The 27,784-nt window shown below is 32.5% G+C and overlaps 2 protein-coding genes, 2 long non-coding RNA genes and 2 pseudogenes across 4 annotated transcripts; 2 read left to right on the forward strand and 4 right to left on the reverse strand.

The window, feature by feature from the left end:
- Window positions 1-2,596: 2,596 nt before the first annotated feature.
- On the reverse strand, window positions 2,597-3,135 carry LOC125582170 (inositol hexakisphosphate and diphosphoinositol-pentakisphosphate kinase VIP1-like). Its single transcript, XM_048748726.1, has 3 exons — window positions 3,103-3,135; window positions 2,942-3,024; window positions 2,597-2,845 (listed from the first exon to the last, which is right to left on the reverse strand). The coding sequence occupies exons 1-3, from the start codon at window positions 3,110-3,112 to the stop codon at window positions 2,597-2,599; spliced, it is 342 nt and encodes a 113-aa protein (XP_048604683.1). The 5' UTR covers window positions 3,113-3,135.
- Window positions 3,136-3,278: 143 nt separating this feature from the next.
- Window positions 3,279-4,234, reverse strand: LOC125581549. Its single transcript, XR_007319168.1, has 4 exons — window positions 4,143-4,234; window positions 3,966-4,065; window positions 3,814-3,884; window positions 3,279-3,698 (listed from the first exon to the last, which is right to left on the reverse strand). It is a non-coding gene; the product is annotated as an uncharacterized LOC125581549 (long non-coding RNA).
- A 1,831-nt stretch (window positions 4,235-6,065) lies between these two features.
- On the forward strand, window positions 6,066-8,237 carry LOC125581550. Its single transcript, XR_007319169.1, has 2 exons — window positions 6,066-7,762; window positions 7,834-8,237. It is a non-coding gene; the product is annotated as an uncharacterized LOC125581550 (long non-coding RNA).
- Window positions 8,238-16,096: 7,859 nt separating this feature from the next.
- LOC125581551 lies at window positions 16,097-18,551 on the reverse strand (annotated as a pseudogene).
- Window positions 18,552-20,903: 2,352 nt separating this feature from the next.
- LOC125581553 (aspartic proteinase Asp1-like) lies at window positions 20,904-23,312 on the forward strand. Its single transcript, XM_048747194.1, has 9 exons — window positions 20,904-21,195; window positions 21,379-21,496; window positions 21,592-21,818; window positions 21,893-22,126; window positions 22,206-22,344; window positions 22,416-22,613; window positions 22,704-22,776; window positions 22,870-22,957; window positions 23,036-23,312. Exons 1-9 carry the CDS (start codon window positions 21,017-21,019, stop codon window positions 23,136-23,138), a joined length of 1,359 nt encoding a protein of 452 aa, XP_048603151.1. The 5' UTR covers window positions 20,904-21,016; the 3' UTR covers window positions 23,139-23,312.
- Window positions 23,313-23,447: 135 nt separating this feature from the next.
- Window positions 23,448-24,795, reverse strand: LOC125581554 (annotated as a pseudogene).
- Window positions 24,796-27,784: the final 2,989 nt, after the last annotated feature.

Below are 27,784 nucleotides of genomic sequence, written 5' to 3' on the forward strand. Positions count from 1 at the left end.
CAGTTTCCCAGATGAAGGCACTGTGGTGAGGAAATCTTAATTTCTTGGCGGATGGGTGATGTTTCGTGTACGTCAAAATCTCCACCGTTGACGTTGATAGTCGCCGGCGATTCGCCGCCGTATACGACACTGTTACACTACCACTGGAGATGCAACTTGACATATCTTGTTAGATAGATTGAGTAATAGAGAAAATTATTAACCATAAGTTTTCTTGAAAAAAATATCTGAACAAGTAAATTTCAATTTAGAAAAAAATGAAGTATCTGGAAAGAAGAAGACGAAGAAGAAAGATTAAGGGACCCAAGGATCCACTATGTTTCTGCTGAATTTTGACCATTGGATTAGCAAATAAATGAATGGATGTTGTTAAATCCCATCAGAAATAAATAAATCTTTAATCTAGACTGTGGATTGAAAAGAGAAATGTGTGGCTCAGGTTAATTCTTGTTGATACACTAGTTTGGTTAGTCATATGCTTCGTTAAAAATTGACCGACTGTTCAGGAAAACGAAAATAGTTAAAAGAAAGGGTCTTGGTAGCGGGAAGTGGCCCATCATGTTATAAAAAACATAAGACTGTCCCTGAGTGTAATTTTTTCCTAATACAAACTAGTGTTTGATCCGCGCATCCACGCAGGGCATGTTTTTGCGAATTTCATAAATATATAATTTTTTTAATAGTTTCACTTATACTATCTTAGTGTATGGTTTATGGTTTGAAATATATATTTTGTTACTGTATAGTGCAAATTTATTTTTAGCTATGTTGGATCCATTATATTGTTCTATCGTATCAATAATTCTTTTATTAAGTAATTTAGTAATTACTAGGTGACCGGTCCGCACCCTGTGCGGACATAAGAAAATTTAAAATATGAAATAAATATTATATAGTTTTTAGAAGTAACAGATTTTACAACATAATACCACCGTCATTAGAGGAATTCATCAGTCATGGAAAAAAGCTGGTAGTCAATATTTGAGATGGACGAGAGGGAACACAACAACGTCAGTATGAAAAGGCAGATATTGTGTGTATGTATAATTGCAACGTCACAAAATATTTTGTGTGTTTAAGAAGATACTTTCATTCAAAAATAGAATAAATAGTGTACAGTTTTAGAAGTAACAGATTTTATATTATCATTAATTAGAATTGTATTGTATATGTGTCGTAATTCTTTTATTTTAGGTAAATAATATTATTTTTCCATAAATAATAAACAAACATTTATGTAGACATATTAAAAGAAAATATAAAAAAATTAAAATATTATCCATAAATAATATAAATTATGAAGTACATTTCTCGATAAAGAAAGCAATTTCAATTAGAAACCAACAAAAAATTAAATAAATTTTGTAAGCAAATTCACGGGTTAACATTATTTGATACATTTATAAATTTCTAAATTTTATTGAACATGAAATAATATTAAATTGACATACCGTCATCGGTCTCCTAACTCATCACAACCCATCTTGCAAATGCAAAAAATAAATAATTGTAACAGTTTATATATTTTAAAATTTGTATTTGAAAAAAAGTAGATTAAAATTACGTACCGTGACTACGGAATATTCTGAAAAACTTGTTTGTAGACAACATTCAATGTTTTTGTCTGCGGCTTCCCTTCTTTACCAGTTATTAGGATTTTTAATCCAGATCTCGACTTAACTCTTGAAAGTGCAACTTTGCTTTGCATTTTGTAAGCATTTTATAAATTATTTTAAAATTATGATAAGTTTATTCTTTAAACAACGATAAATAATTTAAAAATAATATTAATAAACATTTTTGAATTTTGTAATATTTAAAATAGTTATTATATAATTATATTCGAACACAATTCATCAAATAGAGTATAAAACTATTATAATTATCTTATATATAATTTCGTTCATTATATTTTATTGGTTATAAATATTAAAAGTAATAAATAAAACATTATTAATCTTTCTATAATTTCGAGAATAGTTTCCATAAATTGTTATTTGTAATATTCGTTAGATTATAAGGCAAGTGATATTAAATGATTTTAGACTTATCTTAAATTTTTAGATCTAAACTAAATAAATAAAAATTAAAAACAATTGACCAATCAAATTATAACAATTTCTTGAAACTTCAACTATGAACCCCAATCTGCAATAGATCAGTCCACGAGATTCACAAAAAAAATCCAGCTACCTTACAGGTTGGGTTACTTAAACGTAGATTTGTCCATTTGACATATATGCACCATGTTGGTAAGTTGACCATGATTATTGGTAGAACTAATATCCGGTCTAATAAAAAAAGGTATTTGGTTCGATTATTAATTTTCTAGGTTGTTTGACTGCTTTGAAATATTTTGGCTTAATTGCAATTTAATATGCTAACTTATTTTATGTTATGTCTCTTTCTTTTTGTTTTGCCTTTTGCGTATTTAATTTGATAATTACTACTATGATTTGATAATAATAAATAGTAATAATTTATTGATCATTTTTTTGCCAGGCGTTACAATCTCATTCAATCTAGTCTGCATATATAGTCCATTATAATGAAATCAATCTTGTTGATTGACTGATACACACACTTCAAAAATGACTCAAGTCATGGGACAAACCTTGGCAGCTTCCATTTCAATGTTGGCAGTATCAAGACCATCCAACATGGAAGAGTCCTTGCTAACCAAAGAAACCTTGAGAAGCAAGAAAGATAAAAAGACATTATTAGTAAACACACGATGACATTGCAAATTAAGCACCAACAATATAATATTAAGAAGGGAAAACCAAGATTGGCGCAGCTGTCCTTCTATGTCAAGCAGGCCTTTAGCAAAAGCAGCTGCAGACATCTGGTCAACATATGCAAACCAGTTCAAACATTATTTTTTTTTCCAACACATATGCTTAATTATCTTCAGTAGTATCAATGTAAAAGGTGTACGTACCTGAACACGTCCCTCGTCAGAGCTGTAAATTTTAAGGTCATGACGGTATGTACTATGGATACGAAGCAAACCAGTCCCTTCACCTGAAAAAAGTATGTAATTTAAGGCCATTTCATCGGTGAAATACTTCAAAATAAAAGTAACAGATCAGAGGGCCTTACCTGGATACATATTGTATCGGAAGAATCTACCAAGCTCTTCTGCCTGCATGCAGATGAAGCAAACATCAATAATTTAAACGATTCTTCTATATTTGGAAAACGTATATATATATATATATATATATTATATATATATATATATAACAATGACAAATTAAATGGTAAAGTATGTAAACACATGTTTTCTACCAGCGTGAGTTAGAACACCGCCGTATTTAAGAATCATAAGGGCCTCTACAGGTCTTTCTTCTTCGCCTTCACCATCTCACTTCAGCGGTTTCAGTTGAACCTTCCTGTATATCCCTGAGAAATTTCCTCCCTGCGCCATTCCAAAAGGTTCTCTGCTGTGAGAAAATGACCTCATGAATTAAATAAAAAATGCATAATTCTAGCTTACTTATAAGATAGTATATTCAACAAAAAAAAATGATATAAGATAGTATTACTAAATGATACTATGTAATACTTTCTCCGGACTATATATTTAACAAAAAAAGAGAAAGTACTAAAGAACCTCTTCAAGAACTGCTTTAACTTGGCGAAGCTTCTCAGCATGTTCAAGGTCTTCTGGATCACTATCACTCTCACGACCTGGTCTACATATAAAAAAAGGATGACCATATTGTCGTTATCAGTATTCAACACATGGAAAAGATAGACCAGACATACTTTTTGGAGACAAGACACAAAGAGTTAAGTTCAGAGTTCTACCTTGTACGGGGAACTAACATTCTTGTTGCATCTAATAGGTCCTGCAACTGGACTGCACTTTTTAGTTTTGTCTACAAAAAGAAGAAAAATATATAAAATGAATCAAGGCTCTGATAAAAGATGGATGACAGAAAAACTGGAGCCTCTAGCACCTCAGCTCTTGGCTTTCCACCATTGTACTTCAGCATCAGGTTTAACAGTTTCTCCTCTGTAACATTTAGTTTCACCTTCTGTTTTGGAGTTCGATCGCCACTGTCATATAATAACAAAATTTTAACAGATAGAAGTATAGAGGAGATAAAGGTGATTTATATGCTAAGAAAACATACTGTCGAATAACAGCGATGACACAACGTAGCTCTTCTGAGTGCCCATTACCTTGGCGGGTTAGTCTTTTATTAGGCTGTACAGGTTTATTGAACTTCCAAGGCAAAGTGGATGGCAGAGTCGATGAAAGATGAGGAGCATTTGCGTCTAAACACATTTTTCTTACCACACAAGCAGCATCGTCGTAATACCTTAATAGTATGAGAGGAGAGATTTGTGAATAATACTTTAAAGAATGAAAAGAAAATGTTTGTATTTTAAGACCTTGGGTGTCTCCTATATATATACAGTCAATTTATTTCTCATATTAATGACGCACAATATTTTGCGCAATAAATAATAAAATCGTTTAAAGAAAGATATTAAATGTGTATTGTCAAAAAATGATTTGCATATGATATGATTTTAACTTGCGCAAGTAATCCATATTAGAAAGGTAAGTTATTAAAAACAAACAACCTAATTAGAAACATTAAAATATTTTGTAAGCAATGTGATAAATATGATATCAACATGCGTAAGTTTACCGTTTAAATAATAAGTAAAGTTTTTAATATTTGTCTTAATTCTAAATTTTGCCCAAGGGTAAACTAAATCGATAATATTTAATGATTTCAACTTGCGCAAGTAATCCATATTGTGAATAAGTGATTTGCATATTTAATGATTTCAACTTGCGCAAGTAATCCATATTAGAAAGGTAAGTTATTAAAAACAAATTTTGTCAATAAGTTATTTGCATATTTAATGATTTCAACTTGCGCAAGTAATCCATATTAGAAAGGTAAGTTATTAAAAACAAACAATATAATTAGTAGGGGTGGATTTCAATCTAATTACCCGATATCCGAAGTGGCACCCGAACCCGATCCGAAAATGCATGTCAAGTTTTTTATTTCAAAAATTAACAAAAAGTTACATCCAAAATTTTTTAAAAAATAACTAAATTAATTCCTTTTTAGTTTTAAAATGTCATTTCCAAATCTATTAACCATTCAATCTATTAAAACTAAAAAATTAGTTAACTGAAAGTTATATTTTTAAATATAAGAAACTTGAGAAATGAAAATTTTAATTTTTTTTTTAAATCTAAATATCCGAACCCGATCCGAAATAACCGAATCCGAACTAAAAATACCCAAACCCGACCCGAAGTACAGAAATACCCGAACTGGTTCTACACCTCTATACCGAAATACTCGAAAATCTGAAATACCTGACCCGAACGCCCACCCCTACTAATTAGAAACATTAAAATATTTTCTATGCAAATGTAATTAATATGATATCAACATGCGCAAGTTTACTGTTTGAATAATAAGGAAAGTTTTTAATATTTGTCTTAGTTCTAAATCTTGCCCAAAGCTAAACTAAATCCCTTAGCTATATATGAGCTTAACGAAATCGACAATAGTTTTGGGCTTGTCTACATAAGCGATTGATTAAAATAAATGAAAAATAAAATTCAAAAAAATCGACCAATAAAATTATAACAATTTTTCTGAGAAACTCTATATTAATGTCATGTCAGCAGAAATCACTAAAGTGACTTCTCTTTTAATGTATAGGAGGATGTTTAGAATTAAAAGAAACAAAACTAAAATTCATTTTGTTACTGAATGTATTAAAAATAACATTAAAATTGTAACTATAGTTTAAAAAAAAAAATCTAAAATAATAATAATCGTACAATGAAATCACAATATACTTCCATCCAAAAGATATTGGTTAATGAGTGATGCTTGCATTTCTCAATATACTTGAACGATTGTGTTTGATCTTTATATTGGAAGATTATAGTACTACTTACTAAAATAAAAACAAATGCATTATTTAAAAATAAGTAATACACTTTAAATCCCAATGTTACTAAAAGAAACAATGAAATCAGTCTTTATTATTTCTAAAAGTAAAATCCACGTCCTTGCTGCTCAAACATCCAATGGTCAAATAATGTATTAGATAATAAGACACGGTTATTAGGAAAAATAATTAAAAAGAAATGTACTTTCATCCAACAAAAGCGAATAGGTATTAGAAAATAATTAGTTCATTGCAAAATGGTATTTAAACGGCATACCTTATCGCTCCTTCTCTTCAAGATTTTTGAAAATCTCTTTGTACACGTTTGATTATTCTGTTTCTTGTTCCATTCGATTTTGTGATATGTTTTTGTTCATTAATAGTCATCTTGTTATTTGTGTTTGAAAAAGAGGTTCAAGTTGATCAGCATATTTTTCCCAAAGACAACATGCAAGATCATTTCCTCTGAAAGTTATGGCAAGTTATTTAGGTTCTGAATAATAAAATATGTACTCACTACAAGAAAAATGGGCTTTGATAGCAGTGAAGGATAACGTTTTTTGCCTTTCTGCTATGATTGACATACCCGTTAGTTTTAGATAGCGTTTGTATATTTAGAACCGCTATGATAGAACTGTATATTTAAAAACGCTATGCTAGCGTATTTTTAATAGCGCATTATTAAAAACGCTATCTTTAACTTTTTAAATCTCTAAACCCTAAACAAGTTTTAAACCCTAAACTTTAAACATAACTTCAAAATCTAACTATTTTGATATCAAATCTTAAATTTAACCTCAAATATTAAATATAAATTCAAAAATTATTTCTTTTTCAATAATTAATCTTAAATCCCAATACCTTAAACCTTTAACCCCAAACCCTATACTCAAACCTTTATTCTAAACTCATAACTTTAAATCTAAAATCTAAATTCAAAAAAAAAAATCAAACTTAAACTTAATTCTTCAAATTAATTCAAATTTATTTTCGAATTTTAACTTAAAGTCTTAACCTTGAACTCTAAACCTTATATACTCAAATCTTATATATCATAATAAACCTCAAACCTTCAATATACACATTTAGTTATCAAACTAAATAATAAATCACAAATCTAATGTTCTCAAAGTTAGACACCAAACTTTGAGCATACATTTTTAAAAATTAATATGTTTAAATTTTAAACCTTTAAACTAATTTTATTTACTATACTCTTGTATTTTAAACCTTTAAACTAATTTCATTTTACATTTAAAGTAAATCATAACTTATAAATAATATTAAAATTTCAGTCTATTATTTGAAACATTGAACCAAACTATAATTACATTAATTATATATATTTTTTGGTCGAAATTATATATAAATATTTAACTTAATTATTATATTAAATGAAAACAGTTTTTAATGGATTAATTTTGGCCTTTGATTGATTTCAATCCAATGGCCACAAATATGTTTGGTTTATCTTTTTTCTTCTTTCTCATTGGTCAATATCTTAATTACAAGGATAGCTATCTTAACCACTGAATATTTTTGATCCTATGGCTAGAAATCACACATCTCATATCTCAATCTCTTTCTTCTTGTCTCACGTTATCTCTCTCTCTCTCTCTCTCTCTCTCTCTCTCTCTCTCTCTCTCTCTTTGTTACAGATCTAAATATGATCTCATATCTTTTTTAATTCTTTGGATCTCTATCTTCCTCAATCACCACCACCACAACCACCCGTTTGTTTTTGCCGTCCCAGCATCACAACCACCACCACACGACCGTTCGTTCGCCGTCCAAGCATCACCACCACCACACAACCACGGTTAGAACTCTCTCTCTCTCTCTCTCTCTCTCTCTCTCTCTCTCTGTTTTGAACTGTATTATTTTTTTTAGGGATGGAGGAAGCAAGGCAAGGCAGGTATGGCGGCTAGAGGAGGAAGATGACGGCTTCAGATTCAGGAAGAGGAAGCTGACGGCGAGTTGGTGAGGAGGCGACGAGATTAGGTCTAGATGGATGTGATGTTTGCCTCCTCTCTGCAACTTGCATCTCAAATCCCAGGATGAAGAAGAAGGATCATGGCTGGAAAAACACGAAGACGAAGGTGGTGGTGCGGCCTGTAGATGAAGAAGACAACGAAGTGGTGGTGTGTTTAGTTAGTAATTAGGTTAAAGTCTGGTTTAGTTTTTGGTTTATTTAGTTTGTTGGTTTATTATTTAATTAGATTTTTTTTTGTATTTTTGTAAACAAATTTCATTATAGATAAATTTAAGTAATAAATAAAATTTGATTCTATGAATAATTTTAAATTTTAATTAAGTTTTTATTTTTAAATAATTAAATAAAAAATAATTCTAAAATAAATAATTCTAAAATAAATAATTCTAAAATAAATAAATTTAAAAGTAAATAATAACAAAAAATTCATGCTATTAAAGACTCTTTAATTGCATACAAAAAACGCTATAATATATGACAATAAGATAGCATTGCAAAAAACCGTTATCTAAAGTGGTTGACCTATTATGACGGGCGATGATACAGCGCTTCATAAACCGCTATCGTATTGATAGATAGCGTTTTTCGTCCGCTAATAAAAGTCATTTTTCTTGTAGTGACTGGAATACACACAAATATAAACTCGAGCCAGGATCAACTTACTGAGTGTGTCCACTACGCGGAATTGAACCTTTGTCTGTCTTGTCCGGACACTTGTCCAGTCTGAATAATACAAAGTTCATGAACTCTCCCTAGGTAGAGAGAAAGATGAATCGTTTGACATGTTTAGGTTTTATTTGGTTCAAATGATGAGATTTTAAGTATTATATATACTAGGTGCATAGTCTCCGCGCAAGCGCAGGGTTGACTACATTATAGGTGTATTGTATAGTTTTGTTTACGAGATTTTATTGTTTTTTTTGTCTATAATGTGATTGATGGGACTTTGGATATTACATAGGTTGATGAGTTTGATATAAGAATGAACGACGAAGTCATATGTTGATATTTTTATATCTTATATGTTCAAAGTTGAGGGTGATGGAACTTGTTAGTGTTTACTTAGGTAGTTGTTTGTATATAAATCAAATAATGCATGGAAAAATATAATAAATTTGGATTTAAAATGTTAGGGTTTCAAAATAACTGAGCCTTGAATCTGTGGTTTAGTCTAATACTGAAAAAACTGCTAGGACTTCAACTCCTTTTTTTCTCTATGTCGGGAATGTGGGCACTAATTTCCCGATTCATGTAGGTAAAATTGTTTCTTAGTTTGTGAGATTGAAAAATGTAGATTGATTTTAAGCATGATTGATGAGAGGTTTACTTGCATCAGCTTCGTCTGCCGTGGGTGTTGAGTTTCGTCGGCGCCAGATGTTAGACATGAAAGAGATAAGATCTGAATATGTTAATTTCGTGTTTTGTTTTTTCTTCTCTCGTGTTTTGTGGGTTCCACTCTTTGCTCAGGCTGTACAAAAGATGAAGTCTGACTAGGCTGTCTCACTTCTCTGAAGTATTCCCTTGATTAACCTCTCCCACCAACATTTATCTTCTGATTCTGTCTTGATGTCGAGGAGCTTCCAGAAAAATTAGCTTCCATCTGCTGTTCCGCTTGGAATGGAGAGTTCTGAAATGCCGCATAAAAAACATATTGACAAATAACTAATGATTGTCAACAACTATCACTATACTAAATAGAAAATAAATCAAAGTTTTTTGTTCTGCACAAACTAAAATTTTACAACAGGGTTGTCACGGTTTTTTTTCAGGAGCAAGATCTTTTTCTTCCCAAAAACCATAGTCAATGCAATTCTTGGGAGAGAGCTATCCATGACAGAGGCTAAAGTTGCGTAGATAAAAAAATAGATCAGAAACACAGTAGATTTTTTCAGATAAGGAAGATATGGGATAAGTTGTTGACTAATTACCAATTTCAGTTGTAGGTATGTCATTCCACTTGAATTTGCCTGATTGTAATCTTGCTTGGAGCTGCCAAATATGCTATGTTTACCAATTTCTAGGTTTGTGTTCGCAATCACTTGGAGCACCTAGCAACCTCAAAACGATCGACTTTCACAATGAAATCGGCTTTCAAAGATGGCATGTAATGATTAGCACGTCCGACGGGAGTAAACCCATGAATCACGGAATCTGCAAATAGTATTATCCAACAAAGAATCAGGAAATAAATTAAAACAATTATGTTAAATAAGTGTGATAGATCGAAGATTAACTTACCTTTTCATCGAGGAAAAGAACCGTGATTCCCACAAACTCCATGTCTTTCTTGAAGTTCAGGAATCCCAGAAGCGGAGGAAGCCAGAGGCTATGCTCTGACTACTAAGTCCAAGACGGAGAGACTCGAAGGTTGAGTGACGGACGCCGGGACGCCGGTTTGACGAACTGGAGAGGCAGAGATAAACATTTTCTAGAAGATGGTTAAAGCTAAGAGGAATCAATGAGTTTTGTGGAGATGCAGATTGAGTTCATCAAAGATGAGAATCATATATATATGGTTTACAAATGGGCTACAAATCAGGAACATTTATGATCAAGCGATTTAAGATGGGGACATGAAGAGTTCACCGGTGAAAAAATAGATTACGAACATACACACGGCGCAACTCTGTAACTCAGACTTGTTTGAGACAATGATGAAAAGAACTCATATTAAACTACAACAGTTTACAATATAGGAAAACCATAATTGTTGCAAACTTAAGTTTTTTTTTCATATAACGTGGTGAATCCCATTTAAAAATGAAACCCAAAACACACTTGTAGGACCGACCCACAGAGGAAGCCGAAGAAGCAAGGGCTTCCGACCTTCATAAATATATATTAGGTTCGGCCATCAATGTACAAAGGTATCAGTTAGCTTAGTGGTATAAATGTTGGTGTTTATATCTCAATAACCCGGGTTCGAGCCAAGGGCTTGACACTTTTTTACACTTTTTAAAAGTGGGGCCCACAAAACGATGACGTGGCGCGCTGAGGAGTGAGCAAAAACTGATCTATTATAATATAGATCGGTGAAGGAACATGTGTAGGTTTTAAAGGCAGTTACAAAGAAAAAACATGTGTAGGTTTAATAAGAAATCTGAAGAAAATATTTATTCAGTTGTGATTTGAAGTAATTATAACAACATAATATACGTTTTGAAAAATTTCACAATAAATATTATTTTATTGTTAAAGGAATATATAACAGTATATTCGTGAATTAGGCAAGTAAAACTTGATTTGCAAAGATAAATATTGGTCATTTAGTAGGAGTAAATCTTTGGTAACAGTATATTTGTTTTGTGACTTTGTCAGCTAAATTGGACGTGATGTGCAAGGTGGTTTGTTAGAGAATATACGGATGATGCTGATTCTTATCTGTTTAATAATGCTGATTGGTTAAATATAGGAAAGGTATATAAAATGTTATTGATTTAATTGTGCAAGGAACTTATTAGTTTAGATTTGGTGGACCGAACTTATCTTTGAACATTCTCAATCCATTTTGACTCATTTAAATAAATTGTCAAAATTATAAAAAAAAGTTTTTAAACACACAGGGTTGTAAATATAAGAACAACCGATTGAAAAATAATATATATAATATATATATATATATATAATTATGAACGAAAACATGCAATCGTTTAGTTTTATATATTAAAACCATAGTTAGACGACAAAAATATATTACGGATATGTTTTTGATGTGGTAGGTTATATAAAATTGTTATAAAGAAGTATGAAGTATGAAATTGAAATTTTGATTACTTGTATATGATTCCGTAGAAAATACCAAACCAATAAATTAATGGCACTGAAACACGTACACAATTGAGATATAAAGTATATAATTTAATTTTGGATAGATATGGTATGATTCTGTAGACAAAAAATAACGATAATTAATTGGTAATTTTAAATAGTAATGGTATAGCTTGTTTGCAAAAAGAACTAAAATTAGCTAGTTTAGTAATTAAGTTAATTAACGATTTAAAGAAAAAAGCAATGGCGTTCACTTGTAATTATTCAGGAAAACTCAGGGTCAAGTTTTAATTGTACTTCTGTTTTAATAGTTTACTAGGTGACCGGTCTGTACCGTGTGGGGGCATAAAAACATGATCAGCCCGCATCCTGTGTTCCTTCTCGGTCCGCACCTCACGTAAGGGAACATAATAACGTCAGTATGAAGAGACAGATATTGTGTGTATGTATAATTGCAACGTCACAAAATATTTTGTGTGTTTACGAAGATACTTTCATTTAAAAAATGGAATAAAAAGTGTACAATTTTAGAAGTAACATATTTTATATTATCATTAATTAGAATTGTATTGTATATGTGTCGTAATTCTTTATTTTAGGTGAATAATATTATTTTTCCATAAATAATAAAACAACATTTACGTAGACATATTAAAAGAAAATATAATAAAAATTAAAATATTATCAATGAATAATATAAATTATGAAGTACATTTCTCAATAAAGAAAGCAAATTCAATTAGAAACCTACAAAAAATTATATCTACCAAGCTCTTCTGCCTGTATGTAGATGAAGCAAACATCAATAAGTTAAACAATTCTTCCATATTTGGAAAACATATATATATATAACAATGACAAATTAAATGGTAGAGTATGTAAACACCTATTTTCTACCAGCGTGAGTTAGAACATCGCCGTATTTAAGAATCATAAGGGCCTCTACAGGTCTTTCTTCTTTGCCTTCACCATCCCTCTTCAGCGGCTTCAGTTGAACCTTCCTGTATATCCCTGAGAAATTTCCTCTCTCCGCCATTCCAAAAGGTTCTCTACTGTGAGAAAATGACCTCATGAATTAAATAAAAAATACAGAATGCTAGCTTACTTATAAAATAGTATATTCAACAAAAAAATGATATAAGATAGTATTACTAAATGATACTATGTAATACTTTCTCCGGACTATATTCAACAAAAAAAGAGAAAGTACTAAAGAACCTCTTCAAGAACTGCTTTAACTTGGCGAAGCTTCACAGCATGTTCAAGGTCTTCTGGATCACTATCACTCTCACGACCTGGTCTACATATAAAAAAAAGAAGACCATATTGTCGTTACCAGTATTCTACACATGGAAAAAATAGACCAGACATGCTTTTTGGAGACAAGATACAAAGAGTTGAGTTCATGGTTCTAAAGATGAGGAGCCTTTGCGCCTAAACACATTTTTCTTAGCAAACAAGCAGGATCGTCGTAATACCTTAATAGTATGAGAGGAGAGATTTGTGAATAATAGTTTAAAGAATGAAAAGAGAATGTTTGTATTTTAAGACTTTGGGTGTCTCATATATATATACAGTCGATTTTTTTCTCATATTAATGACGCATAATAAATAATGAAATCGTTTAAAGAAAGATATTAAATGTGTATTGTCAAAAAATGATTTGCATATGATATAATTTTAACCTGTGCAAGTAATCCATATTAAAAAGGTAAGTTATTAAAAACAAACAACCTAATTAAAAACATTAAAATATTCTGTAAGCAATGTAATAAATATGATATCAACATGCGCCAGTTTACCGTTTGAATAATAGGGAAAGTTTTTAATATTTGTTTTAATTCTAAATCTTGCCCAATGGTAAACTAAATCGATAAAATTTAATGATTTTAACTTGCGCAAGTAATCCATATTGTGAATAAGTGATTTGCATATTTAATGATTTCAACTTGCGCAAGTAATCCATATTAGAAATGTAAGTTATTAAAAACAAATTTTGTCAATAAGTTATTTGCATATTTAATGATTTCAACTTGCGCAAGTAATTCATATTAGAAAAGTAAGTTATTAAAAACAAACAACATAATTAGTAGGGGTGGGCACTTTACCCGATATCCAAAGTGGCACCCGAACCCGATCTGAAAAATCCGAACTGAAATCCGAATCGAAGTAGCAAAATACCCGAACGGGTATTGAATAAGGAGAGATTGGATATCCGAACCCGAACGGATAATACCCGAACCCGAATGGATATCCGAAGATAACCGAACATATGTATAATTAACCTTATATTTCTAGTTTACATCTCTCATTTTATATAAAATATTTATATTGATACCACACATACTTTAAGTTCATATGATATACATACAATTACGAAAAAAAAATGATTTGCTACTCACTTAAAATGCATGTCAAGTTTTTTATTTCAAAAATTAACAAAAAGTTACATCCAAAATTAAAAAAAAAATAACTAAATTAATGTCTTTTTAGTTTTAAAATGTTATGTCCAAATCTATTAACCATTCAATCTATTAAAAATAAAAAAAATTAGCTAACTGGAAGTTATATTTTTAAATATAAGAAACTTGAGAAATGATTTTTTTTTTTCAAAATCTAAATATCCGAACCCGATCCGAAATAACCGAATCCGAACTAAAAATACCCGAACCCGACCCGAAGTACAGAAATACCCGAACGGGTTCTACACCTCTATACCGAAATACCCGAAAATCTGAAATACCCGATCCGAACCCGAACGGGTACCCAAGGCTAAACTAAATCGATAATTATTATTCCCTAGCTATATATGGGCTTAACGAAATCGACAATAGTTTTGGGCTTGTCTACGTAAGCGATTAATTAAAATAAATGAAAAATAAAATTCAAAAAAATCGACCAATAGAATTATAACAATGTTTCTGAGAAGCTCTATATTAATGGCATGTCAGCAGAAATCACTAAAGTGACTTCGATTTTAATGTATAAGGGGATAGATGTAAATAATTTGTATATCGTGGAAAAAATAGCCCAATTATTTAAAAAATTTTGAAACAAGTTTCGATTAATGTCATCTTATTTCACAGTTAATTTTCAAAAAACAGTGAATATGTACTGCTTCGATTATATATTAAAATAAATAAATTAGTTGTATATTAAATTGGATTATAAGAAAATTGAGTATTAAATATTCAGTAAATTTTATGGATTTTTTTTTGGTTTATAAGCAACAAAACCAACTTCACTTGTTTAAGAAGTCAACACTCTTTGTTTTATGCAAGTGTTCACAACAGTGAAAATGTATATCAGTGAATATCTTCTTCAGATTAAATCACATATATTTGAATGTTTCCTTTTCACAACATACAGTTAATTATTTGAATACTGTAACAATAATGCATGTATATTTTGAATATTGTAACAATAATGCATGTAACATGAGACATTGAGATTTTTGGGTGACAAAAGTAGGCCATGTGTCTCCAAATCCAGTTCACATGCACCCTTCTTGTCCAAACCCCAAGGTCCCCAACCCCAAATTACAACCAAACCAACAGCATGGAGATTTTTCGTTTTATCCTCAAAAAAAATGTTCTCACTTAAACTTACATGATTACCCACTTGCTTTTGCTTTAATTAGTCCATAATCAGTGGCAAAACACAATAATGATTGTGTTGTTTAGCAATAAGTTATTTTAACTCATTCACTCACTCAAAATGCCACGTTTCTAGATCTATTTGGATCTCTTTGAACTCTTATACTAATATGCGTATTTACAAGTCTCTATAGAAAAGTGAATATTACAAAATAGACAGACACATGTGACATGTTATCTAATTTATCTATCTATATATAACTAATCTTGTCTTAGTTTCACAAATCTCTTGACAGTAATTGTTCTTTTGTTGTAAATGCTGGAATACTGCATTTGTTTTTGTAGTTGTGTGCCGTTTTAAACAGGTGAGACAGAGTGTAATAAGTTTGGTCGTGGGTGTGTCTAATCTGATGCTACAACACCAGTTTGCATTTTTATATACGACATCAATCATATATACAAAAGAAAGAAAAAAAAAATAAGAAGAAGAAAGTTTCAAAGAAGAGGATTAGAAGTAGAACAAAAGGAATGAGTCTGACCTAATCGCACCGACTCATCGTAAGCTTATGGCGTCATTAGAGGTAGGAACATCGTTTTCCATGCCATTGCCAACCAACTCAAATGCATACATCTTTCTAGATTCAGAATTTAATATTTGAATCAATTCCATTTAGTTGTAAATGAAACTTTGATTTTCCCAACAAGTATTAATGAGATTGATTGATAGCATAACTACGCACGTCCATGTCGCACGTGGTTTTTTAAAACTTGAAAAGTTCCTCTTAGATCATTAAAAAAAACAAAACAATAATCTTGCTTGCTTGTGGAAACAAACACAATGGTTAGCCTAATCAAAGAGAGCTATGGTTTGTAGTTTTGTCTCTAGTCTCTCACCAAATTATTACAATGATGTGTTCGTTTACAAAGATTATTGTATGAACACAAAAGTTATGTATATATGCAGAAGAGAAGAATCAAAGCAATGTTTACAATTTAGAAACCAGAGTAATCAGAGGAGTTGTTATTACCCAAGGAAGTGAACAAGAGGATCAAAACACTGATGGCAATTATGATGTTGAGGAAGTAATTAGTGGGCAATGGCTTATCTGGACTTCCTCCAATAGCTACATACTCTGCTCTTATCTTCTTCTTCATCGAATCCGAAAGCTCTTTCTGCCAATATCCACATCAAGAACAGTTTTCTTAAAATGTATATATCTACACAATAAGCTACAAACACACAAAAAGTCCTAAGGACAAACCTTTTGAGTGGAATATTTAGCAGCTACAAACTTCTCTCCTTGTTGTGCAGGTCCATTGTCAATGATAACGCCCTGATTAAAGTTTAGTGGTAGCAATTTTAGACTACGCATGGTTCATTTTATGTGGATGGTTCAAGATGGTAACACACAAAGTAGCTTAGACGTTACCTCGGGAGGATCAAACTTTGCCCCAAGATTGCTGAGCTTGGCATGAGCTTCAGCGTAGTCCCTGAAGAATGCAGCCGGATCTTCAGCATATTTCTCTGCATAGTTCTGTAAAGCAAAATAGATTACTTATATATCTTTGAAGTAACAAAGAAATGATTCAGCTGCATCTTAGTAAACCTTGAATGAAGGATCTTCGAATAGGGCTGCGTCAGTGGGCAAAACCAGAAGATCTTCGTCTCTCTTTTCTTTGATATCCTGCATAGTTCATACAAGTCAGTTCGAGGAACTGAAGAGCTTAGAATCTAAGTTAACGAAGAAGGGAGGGACCTTGAAGTAGGAATTGTCAAACTTGAGCCATTTCACTGTCCAAGACTGTCCTCCTGGTTCTCCAGGTCCAGCTTTCTGCCATTTTGATCAACTTTCATAACGTCTCTACACACTAGACTATTCAACAATGAAGGAAGCTAGATTCTTGTCATTGTTCATGAACTAATACCGTGTACTTTGTCTCGGGTTTTCCCCAGCCGCTACGTTCTGGTCTGGATCGACCTAGGGTGTGTGCACCAGATAAAGCAACTATCTCCTGCTTTGAATAAAAACCATCCTCAACTGTCAGAAATTGAGAATCAACATGAACAACAAAACAAAACAAACAAACTAAACCTTGATCATTTAGTCCCATTCTATAGAATACTTCTCTCAAATGATCACCTGGTGAAGGCGGTCCAGCATCTAAAACATTACATATGTTTGCAGAATCATTATGTTAATGAATCACATAACAAAAGCTGAAACAAAAACAAAAAAAAAAAAAAACACATGGAAACAGACAATGGGGGAAAAGATGAAGTTAACCAGGGAGTCTTCCTTCTTCAGGACATTGCTCAGGTGCTGAGACATCAACTCTCCCATACTTCATCGGTATTTCAGGACCACCAGCCTCCTGAAGTTTATCATTAAAAGTTATTTAAGACCAACATAGATAGTCTTTTCTCCCGCTAGACCAAACTCAAGGTTACCTCTAACAGCAGTGGCACTAGCTAACTGGAACAAGTCGGCGTAAGAGATGTTAGAGTACTTTTCTTTGATAGGTTCAATGAGCTTTAAAGCATTAATGAGACCAGCGTTTGCAGCATGCTTAAGCTCAGGCTCGAATCTAAGACTTCCATTAGCTCAACCTCTCAGTGGCCACTCCTCGATGTTCTTGTTATACGTTCCAGCATCGTGCCATCCCAACCTAACCTGCAATGAAATATGTGGATCATGTTCAAACAAAACACACAAAAACTCAATTATCTTCCTGTACGGAGAAGGACTTTGATGTCTTCTTTAGCGCTTTTCAGCTGAGCTGCATCAGAGGCAGCACACGTGGGAGACACCACCGTGCCACAAGAACCTCTGCTCGGATGTTTTCTCTGAAAAAGGTAATCATACACGAAAATGTTCAGAATCAGAACGAAAGGTATGGTTGCGTACGGAGTTTCGCAAGTTATTGGTTCTTACCTGAACTAGGAAGGAGGAATGAGGGAAGAGTGAGGAGGATGCGACGCTCCGGAGAGAAGATAGATAATGTGGTGAGGAAGAGAAAGCAACGATAGGAGAGGAAGATGGGGAGGAGACGGCGGCGCCGGGGGAAAGAGAGACTCTGGTGGAGGAGGAGCAGAGTGAGTGAGATGCGGCGGAGAGAGAAAGAGCCATGTATGTTGTCACCGGACGGTGGCGAAACGAGGATAGAAGTGACTTGGAGATGTGTCGGAAAGTTAGCGGATGCGTTGCCACTTGGATGTGTTTGGAGTCACTCACTCACTCAACTCTTTAACCGGATAATAATCATATCTCTTATCATTTAAACTTTACAAGTGAACCTCACGCGCCTAATTTTACTGCTACTACAAAAATAGCTTCTTCTTAATTTAGGATTATCTAAAATTTGACAAAAATGTATTATCTAAATTTACAGAACAATATATGATTGTTATTTTTCTAAAAAAAAAGTGAATAGAAACATGCTTACTTTACTGTTATAATAGTAAACTCTCATTTATTATAAATTATAATTCTATTTAATACTGATACAATCATATATATATTTTATTAATTTATATAATTTTTTGAATATTTTAATATAGAACCACTAATGAATTATTAATCAAATTATCCATATTACTTTGCTATTTATTATTTTACCGTTTTCTCTGTTTCATCATGTAACATTTAAAAAAAAAATGTAACATTTTATGTTGTAGTGAATTTAAATTATTCAAAAAAATGGCCTAAAAAAATAAGAGTGTGCCGTATGGGGGCGAGCATATTCCGCCTAATATACCCTTTTTTTATCAGTCATGTGACGGGAAATCGACTAATTCCTGCATAAAAAAAGGTCAACGGTTCCGATCAGTACATAAACATGTTACATGTGCGAAAACATACATTAACTAGTATAAAATTTAATTTTCATACATCAACTTTCAAAATTTGGTTTTATCATACATTGACCTAATTTCCGTTAGTCAAACGTTGAGTTGTCGTTAACCGGTAATAGAAAATCGGCTAATTCCTACATCAACAGGGACCAATAATACAAATCAATACATAAACACTTCACTTGTGCAAAAACATACATTAACTAATACAAAATTTAAGTTCAATACATGAACTTTTGAAATCTTGTTTTAACATACATTAAAGCTTGACATTTACCTAATTTCCACTAATCAAATAATATCGAAGATAAATTGTCTGTCATGTATTGATTAAGTAAGGTTTTTATTGTATTATGTGGTAATTAAACTGTATTAGCTAGTAATTGAATGAGAAAAATAAATCATGTAGGTAAAACGATTTTTTTCTCTTGTAATTCATTAGTTAGCTTTTCTCTTTAATTTTTTTACTCAACTTTTTCAATAACATAAAACACTAACACCGAGAAAACGAAAGAAGACAAAATTGAACAAAGAGAAAAGAGAATGTTTTCGATAAGCTAAACATTCTCATTTCTCTCTTTCAATTACTACGTACTATGGTTTAATTATCACATAATACAATAAAAAAATTTACTTAATCAACACGTGACAGACAATTTAATTTCGGTATTATTTGACTAGTGAAAATTAGGTAAATCTATTTTATTAAATTTAAGTACAAAATAAAACTAACATTATTTTCAACAGATTTATTACATTTTTTTTTCTTATTTTCACTCAACTTAACTACTTTATCAATTGCATTTTTTCCAAATAATTTGACAGCATGTCTTATAGAAATATAAAACAGAACTTACCTATATTTAAGTGTTTTATTATATCTTTTACATTTTTATACTTTTTAACTACTTCATTAAGATTGACGTCAAAAAAAAAACTACTTCATTAAGATATGGATATCAGGTATGCGGTTGGGTATGGATTGGTTTTTTCGGATATCGAATTTTTTTTTGGGTTTTGAAATTATGCTTTGTTCGGGTATTATAAATTTTCTGGTAGGATTCAAATAGGGGCTTTCCAGATCCGGGTGGGTTTGGCTTTTATGTGTAGGAACATAAAAATGAACAAAATTTTATATATTTAGGAACGTCATTAAACAATTTATAAAAAATTAACAATAAATATCCGTGCGGACACGCATGTCAAGCTTTAGTGTATCTTAAAACTAGATTTCGAAAGTTCATATATTGAATTTAAATTTTGTATTAGTTGATGTATGTTTTTGCACAGGTAAAAGGTTTATGTATTGATCTGGACCATTGGTCCCTGTTGATGTAGGAATTAGCCGATTTTCTGTTACTGGTTACGGCAACTCAACGTTTGACTAACGAAAATTAAGTAAATGTATGATAAAACCAAATTTTGAAAATTCACGTATGAAAATTAAATTTTGTACTAATTGATGTATGTTTTCGCACATGTAACATGTTTATGTACTGATCGAGACTGTTAGCCCTTGTTGATGTAGAAATTAGCCGATTTCCCGTCATGTGACCGATGGGCGTTGACATTTTTCTGCAATCAAGTAAACTCTACTGGGAACTCAAAGAAAAACCTCTGTAACTTGCAACTTGCAACTTGCAACTTGCAACTTGCAACTTACAACTTGCTAGCAGTTTTTTTTTTTTTTTTTTTTGTAACACAACTTGCTAGCAGTTAAAAAGTGAGATACTCACTCTCTATTCGTATATATATATAAAAATAATCTAGGAAGTAGCAGCTCAAGTGTCAAACTTTTTCCCCCTCTGAAAAGGAAACCTTTCCTTGGGATCTGTGGGTTTCGCTTTCTTGGAGAGAAGGTAAATGATGAATCCCAAAAGGCAGACAGTAAACCTCTTTCCAGCTGTCTTCTATGTGCTCCTCCTCTGTGCTCAGCGTTCTGAAGCTACCAAAGACTCCTCCAAAAGCCAGGTCAAGTTACAGAACCATCGTCTCGGCTCCTCCGTCGTCTTCCCCGTCTCCGGCAACGTTTATCCTCTTGGGTAACTTCAAAGTTCATCTCTTTTTACTGACCCATTTGTTAGTTTGATTCTTCTCCGTTTAATGCAAAGATCAGATCTTTGGCAATGTTTGACTTCGATTGAAATGGCCCAATTTGATTTCTTGAGTTCTTCTTTGCATTTCAAGAACTCATCTTTTTTTTTTTTTTTCTTATTACATCTCAGGTACTATTATGTGTTGCTGAACATAGGAAACCCACCTAACCTCTTTGACTTGGACATTGACACTGGCAGTGACCTCACTTGGGTTCAGTGTGATGCTCCCTGCAACGGTTGCACTAAGGTTTATTATACCTTTTTGATTTTGCTTTTATTGTGTGTGTGTGTGTGTGTGTGGCATCATATCTTGAATCTATGCTATATCTCTTTCTCTTGCAGCCTCGTGATAGTCAGTACAAGCCCAATCACAACACTCTGCCTTGTTCCCACCTCCTTTGTTCTGGCCTTGACCTTCCCCAGAGCAAAGCTTGTGATGACCCTGAGGACCAGTGTGACTATGAAATTGGGTATTCTGATCATGCATCCTCTGTTGGTGCTCTCGTTTCTGATGAGTTCCCTCTCAGACTCGAAAATGGCTCCACTATGAGTCCCCACTTGACCTTTGGGTTAGTTCTTGAAATTCAAGCTGAAAAAGTTAGTGATCTTGCTTGTTATCCTGATTCTTGAATGGTTTTATTAGATGTGGGTATGATCAGCAGAACCCTGGTCCACACCCTCCTCCTCCAACAGCGGGGATCCTTGGCCTTGGCAGAGGCAAAGTAAGCATCTCGTCACAGCTTAGTACCTTAGGGGTAACCAAGAATGTGATTGTGCATTGCTTGAGCCACAACGGTAAAGGCTTTCTCTCTATCGGAGATGAGCTTGTTCCTTCTTCTGGTGTCACATGGACTTCACTGTCTCTTAAGCCACCTAGGTGAGGAGAGCAACCTTTTTTCTTTTTGTCACTTTTATGATTCCCAAGTTGAAGCTCATGGTGCGACTCTTCTGTTTAGTAAAAACTACAAGACTGGACCAGCAGAGCTTCTCTTTAACGACAAGACCACTGGTGTGAAAGGCATTAATTTCATTTTCGATAGTGGAAGCTCCTACACTTACTTCAATGCCGAAGCTTACCAAACGATTCTTGATCTTGTAAGAAGGTTAATCTTTGTGTGTTTTCCCACTTCTTGATCACTGAGTTGGGGTGAACATATCTCTTGTAGATAAGGAAAGACTTGAAGGGGAAGCCTTTGAAGGACACAAAAGAAGATAAGAGCTTACCGGTGTGTTGGAAAGACATGAAGCCTTTGAAATCAGTACATGATGTCAAGAAATACTTCAAGACGATTACTTTACGGTTTGGGAGTCAAAAGAACGGTCAGCTGTTTCAGATTCCACCCGAGTCATATCTCATTATCACTGTGAGTCTCACATATGACCTGTATATCTCAATAAAAATCCATGGCCGAGAGAGTCTGAGACTGAGAGTTTGTGTGTTTTTTCTTTTTCAGGAAAAAGGAAACGTGTGTTTGGGGATTCTAAACGGAACTGAGATTGGGCTTGAGAACTACAACATCATTGGGGGTAAGTAAAGAGATATAAACCAAGTTTGTTTATGTTTATTACTTTGACAACAAATGTTGATGTCTTATGGCTATGTATGTGTGTGTGTGATAGATATATCATTCCAAGGGATAATGGTGATCTACGACAATGAGAAGCAGAGGATTGGATGGATTCCTTCAGACTGTGACAAGCTTCCCAAGTTCTGAACCTTCTTGTTCTCCTCTCTTTCTTGTTGTTGTTTCCATCAAATCTACAAAACAGTTTTTTCTTTAAACAGTGGATATCAAGACAATGGAGGAGATTTGTCGTCGGAGGAGGCATATCCAAGAGGCTTTGGTTTGATAGGAGAGCTCTTCTCAGGAAAAGATGGAGAGCTTTGACACCAAGAGAAGAGTCTTTTTAGTGGTGAAATAAAAAAAAATGTTTGGTTATGCTGTTTTCATAGAAGCAAGGAATTTTTTTTGAGTATATATATACATACCCCTTGTGTATGTCATCAGAAGTAATCATATACTAAAAAAAATAAATAGGATAACCTCTTTTCTAGCCAAAAATAAATAGGATAACCTCTTTTCTAGCCATGACTGGTTTGATCTTCATTACTTTTATATGTCTGATCTATTCCTTCTCTCCTTCTCTCACTCTCTTATGCATCTCTTTATTAAGTGTTCTGAAACTATGGCACTTTCGTTGCAAGTTTATTGAGAGCCCTTTACTTTCTTTACAAAATTCAATAAATCCCCCTTTTACATTTTAAATTAACTAATTCGACCCTTTTAAAAGATTTTCCCACACTCAAAACTTCAAAACATGACAGAGATATTAAGAAAAAAACTCTATTGGCATTAGATGTAGGAACCAAAATTTGAGAATATTACATTCTAGCCCAAACATTAAAAGAGCCAATCACGGCCCATTTCATTAAAATGGGCTTAAAATAGCCCAAACCCGACCCATTCAGCTTCGCTGGCGAGTCGCGGCGAGAACCGGAGGGAAGAGAACGACGACTTCGGCGAGTCCCATCTCGGAGAAACCGACCTCCGACTAGAAGCAGTCCACGGAGACATCGTCTCCATATCGGAACAGTACTCACGGTCCGACCTCGACCCGGTTTTTCTCCGACCACCGGTCTTGCTCTTCCTCAACCTAAACTTCGGCGTCGGAAAACACCCAAGTCCGGCGAAACCAAAGTCGGGTCTGGGTTCGGACTCGGATCCGGGTCTGACCCGGTCAGAACGGTTGAGCTGCCACCGCTCGGAGAAAGCGCGCGGGGTTGAACGGAAAGAAGGCGCCGGAGAGTAGAGTCCAGACTGCGACGGCGGCGGCGGTTTGAGCTTCGAGGGTGTACGAAATGAAGGAGCGAGAGGGGATAGAGAGCGGCTCTTGGAGCGAGAGGAGATGAAAGAAGACGACGGAGGAGATAGCGCCGGCGGGAGAAGTGGCTGGGAGTGAGACAGTGGTTTTAAACGGAGAGGAGAGAGTTTCTTGGGAGGCTGAAGAAGAGGAGTGTTTCCGTTTCCGGTACCGGGTTGAGAAACTCAGGTCTTGGGTACACCGGGTCGGACCTCCCAGCTGAAAGGAACACTTCCTGGTCTCTTGAAAGAATCATCAACGGCAGCAACAATAGCCATAGTACTGCTTTCCACAAGAAGAGAGATGAAAACAAAACAAAACCAAAGAGATAGAGAAAGAGATGACTTGTGACTTTGGATTAAGAATTGAGTTAAATGTCTTTATATTAAGACAAAACATGAGATAAGATAGGAGAGAGAAAGAGAGATGGGAGGCGAGATTAGAGGAGGTGGGTGGCGGGAGAGATTAGAGAAGTTTATCTGTGTATTTGACTTGGTTTCTATTTGTCCCCACAATTATAGAATGGTCACCATATAATATCATATTCAATTTTTTATAACTATATATTATTCAAATTTTCAAACTCGAATTGAGATTATAATACACCCACACAAAAACCTGGAATAAAAATGCATCTTTCAATCTAGGCCATGAGAAATGCTTGTTTTATTCAGTTTTTGGGTATATAGCACATAGTATTTAACTTTTAGCAACACACATGAACAATGCTTGTTTTATTCAGTTTTGGTATATAGCACACAGTTTTTAACTTTTAGCTGATAACACATCATGAGCTTGTGATCATACATGATGTATGTATAATAACAGGACGACAGAATAAAGAGGCTACACAAGATTTCAAATATTCAAGTGCTCTAATATAGTTACAGCACGCGGTCTTTCATGATTTAGACGTGAAAGGGAGAAAAAATGAAACCAAATCAAAAAATAAAACTGTTGGTAATTCAAACTTTGAAATGATCAATGTCACAATGACTCTTTTCCCTACATGAAATGCAAAAGGTATAACCACTTGAACCTTTTTCTGTCTCGTCTGCATAAGATTCCAATTAAGTCTTTAGAGAAATATTATTGGTGTTCTTTAGGTTGAGGTCTTTAAGTGTAGGATCCCTTTAACTTTTAACTAAAAACGTTAAGGGACTTCTCTCAAGTCTCTCATTTAAGGGTCGTTTTTTAGTTTTTTTAGTTAAAAACTAAGGGACCCTACGTTTAAAAACTCAATATAAAGGACACCAATAATGATGCCCTTAAAAACTGTACAAAGGCATGATGATGACATGTGTCACATAAAGGTCAAACCAAACTTCCAACGACCACCACAGAGTCAAGAAGTGGAGCTTTATCTTGGAATTGTGGAACGAGCACAAAATTTCTATTGCTTGCCACGTTCAGGACGCACTCATCAGCGCCGGCTACAAGACTCTTTGAAGTCTTAACTCATAAAAAATGTAGATTATTATAAGATCGTTTAAACCATGGGGAACGAACATAAACTGATGAAAAATGACTATCCCCTATATATTATTTGAGAAGCATTACAACTTCTTTTTGTAGCCACATGTCATCACTAAAATGATTTTTAGAATCATTAGAGAAATATGTTGGTTCATCTAATTATATAATAAGCTTTTTATTAAACTAACAATAAATTCATCATTAATGTACTTTATTATTTCCTTAAATAAAATTTACGGAATTGCCTAATGTGGCTAAAATATATATGACAATTAATGATTTTGAATAATAGAAATTTGATAAAAAATAGTGTATCTTCTATCATATTTGTTTAATTTTAAGCTATTAAATAAATTAAACAACCACAATAACCATATAATAAAAATTTAGATTTTTATGTATATGTTATTTGAGAAGCATTACAACTTCTTTTTGTAGCCACATGTCATCACTAGAATGATTCTTAGAATCATTAGAGAAATATGTTGGTCCATCTAATTATATAATAAGCTTTTTATCAAACTAACAATAAATTCATCATTAATGTACTTTATTATTTCCTTAAATAAAATTTACGGAATTGCCTAATGAGGCTAAAATATATATGGCAATTAATGATTTTGAATAATAGAAATTTGATAAAAAAATAGTGTATCTTCTATCATATTTGTTTAATTTTAAGCTATTAAATAAATTAAACAACCACAATAACCATATAATAAAAATTTAGATTTTTATGTATATGTTATATTTTGAATTTTTACAAACGGCCATAAATTACTAAAACTGTTAAAAGTCTCACATTAAAATTTTATGATCCATGGTTTAAAATTTTTGTTATAACAAAATACAAATGATTACAAAAATTATATAAGTAAAAAGTCTAATTTAATTAATTAATAAGATTAATATATATATCGTTTTAAATTAAACTATAAACCATATAAAATACAATATTTTAGTTTCAAAATTTACTTTGAACAATTTTTTTGATAAAAGTTTTGAACGATCATTGACAACTTATTTTTTTTTTAATTATAAATTACTAAAACTATTAATCCCACAATGAAAATTTTGTTATCAGTAATTTAAATTTTTTTTATAAAAGATACAAATGATCAAAAAACTATATGAGTAGAAATCATCATTTAATAGACATTAATATTAAAAATATACTAAAATATATTATCTATGTTAGTATCATTTAAATTTAATAACATATCCTATCAAATAAAAAAAAAATTGGATTAATACAATTGATTTATATGTTCGCACCAATTTAATTATATTTTTAATAGTTACTGACTTTTAATTATTTAATATATATTTATTATTTTATAATATATAAAAATATTTAATACATATAATAATTTATATATATAATGTTGATCCCGCGCAAGGCGCAGGTCTTAACCTAGTATATATTTAATCAGACAACAATACATCACTTGAAAGAAGTGTATCAGCATACTGCATCAGCCTCAAAAATTTCCCGATTTTCTACCATTCTTGAGGTATCTATGTCTCCCACAGATAAGTCAACATATTCACCCACACAAAATTAGAAAAAATTAAAACTACAAAACCAAGAAATCACATATTCCACATTTAGGTTTCTTCTATCCAACATTTCAAAATATAAATTTAGACTCCAAACAATGATTGAATTATATATCGGTCTCCACATTGAGTAAAACCCTCATGAAGAAGGTTTCACTGTTGCTTTAGCAAAAGGTTTCAGTGTGTAATGTAAGAACATGAGCATTGGTGAACCCCCTCTTGGAGTTCACCAAGTTTTTTTAATATTTTTTTGGTGGGATCATGTATAGTGATGAATCTCTATCTATTGTGTTGTTACATTGGTGAACCTGAAGAGAGGTTCATAGGAATAAAATAATAATTTTTTTTTTAATTTTTAACTTTTCAATATATTGTAAATATATGAATAAAATTTAATAATATATATAATAATATATAAAGCTTTATTCAATACATTAAGATTAGACAACATTAAAAAAATTACATTTTTTTATTCAATACATTGAGAAATTCAATAACATACAAAGATTATTCATCTTGATCACCAAACTTTTGCCAAATATTTTCCATTAAATCAGCTTTCAAACGATCGTGCTTCTCTATATCTCGAACTTCTCTGCGAGAGCCTAACATATTGTGGACATGAATACTTTATCTC

The sequence above is a fragment of the Brassica napus genome, chromosome C2 (genome assembly GCF_020379485.1).
Source record: "Brassica napus cultivar Da-Ae chromosome C2, Da-Ae, whole genome shotgun sequence".
In the NCBI taxonomy this organism is placed as follows: Eukaryota; Viridiplantae; Streptophyta; class Magnoliopsida; order Brassicales; family Brassicaceae; genus Brassica; species Brassica napus.

What these genes read in the sequence shown, in the direction of transcription:
- LOC125582170 (XM_048748726.1), bottom strand. An exon ending in CTGACGAGGGACGTGTTCAG is followed by an intron (nt 2,846 to 2,941) that starts GTACGTACACCT and finishes TATGTTGACCAG; the next exon opens with ATGTCTGCAGCTGCTTTTGC.
- LOC125581553 (XM_048747194.1), top strand. Translation starts at nt 21,017, where the DNA reads ATGATGAATCCCAAAAGGCAGACAGTAAACCTCTTTCCAGCTGTCTTC. An exon ending in ACCAAACGATTCTTGATCTT is followed by an intron (nt 22,345 to 22,415) that starts GTAAGAAGGTTA and finishes TATCTCTTGTAG; the next exon opens with ATAAGGAAAGACTTGAAGGG. An exon ending in GACTGTGACAAGCTTCCCAA is followed by an intron (nt 22,958 to 23,035) that starts GTTCTGAACCTT and finishes TTCTTTAAACAG; the next exon opens with TGGATATCAAGACAATGGAG.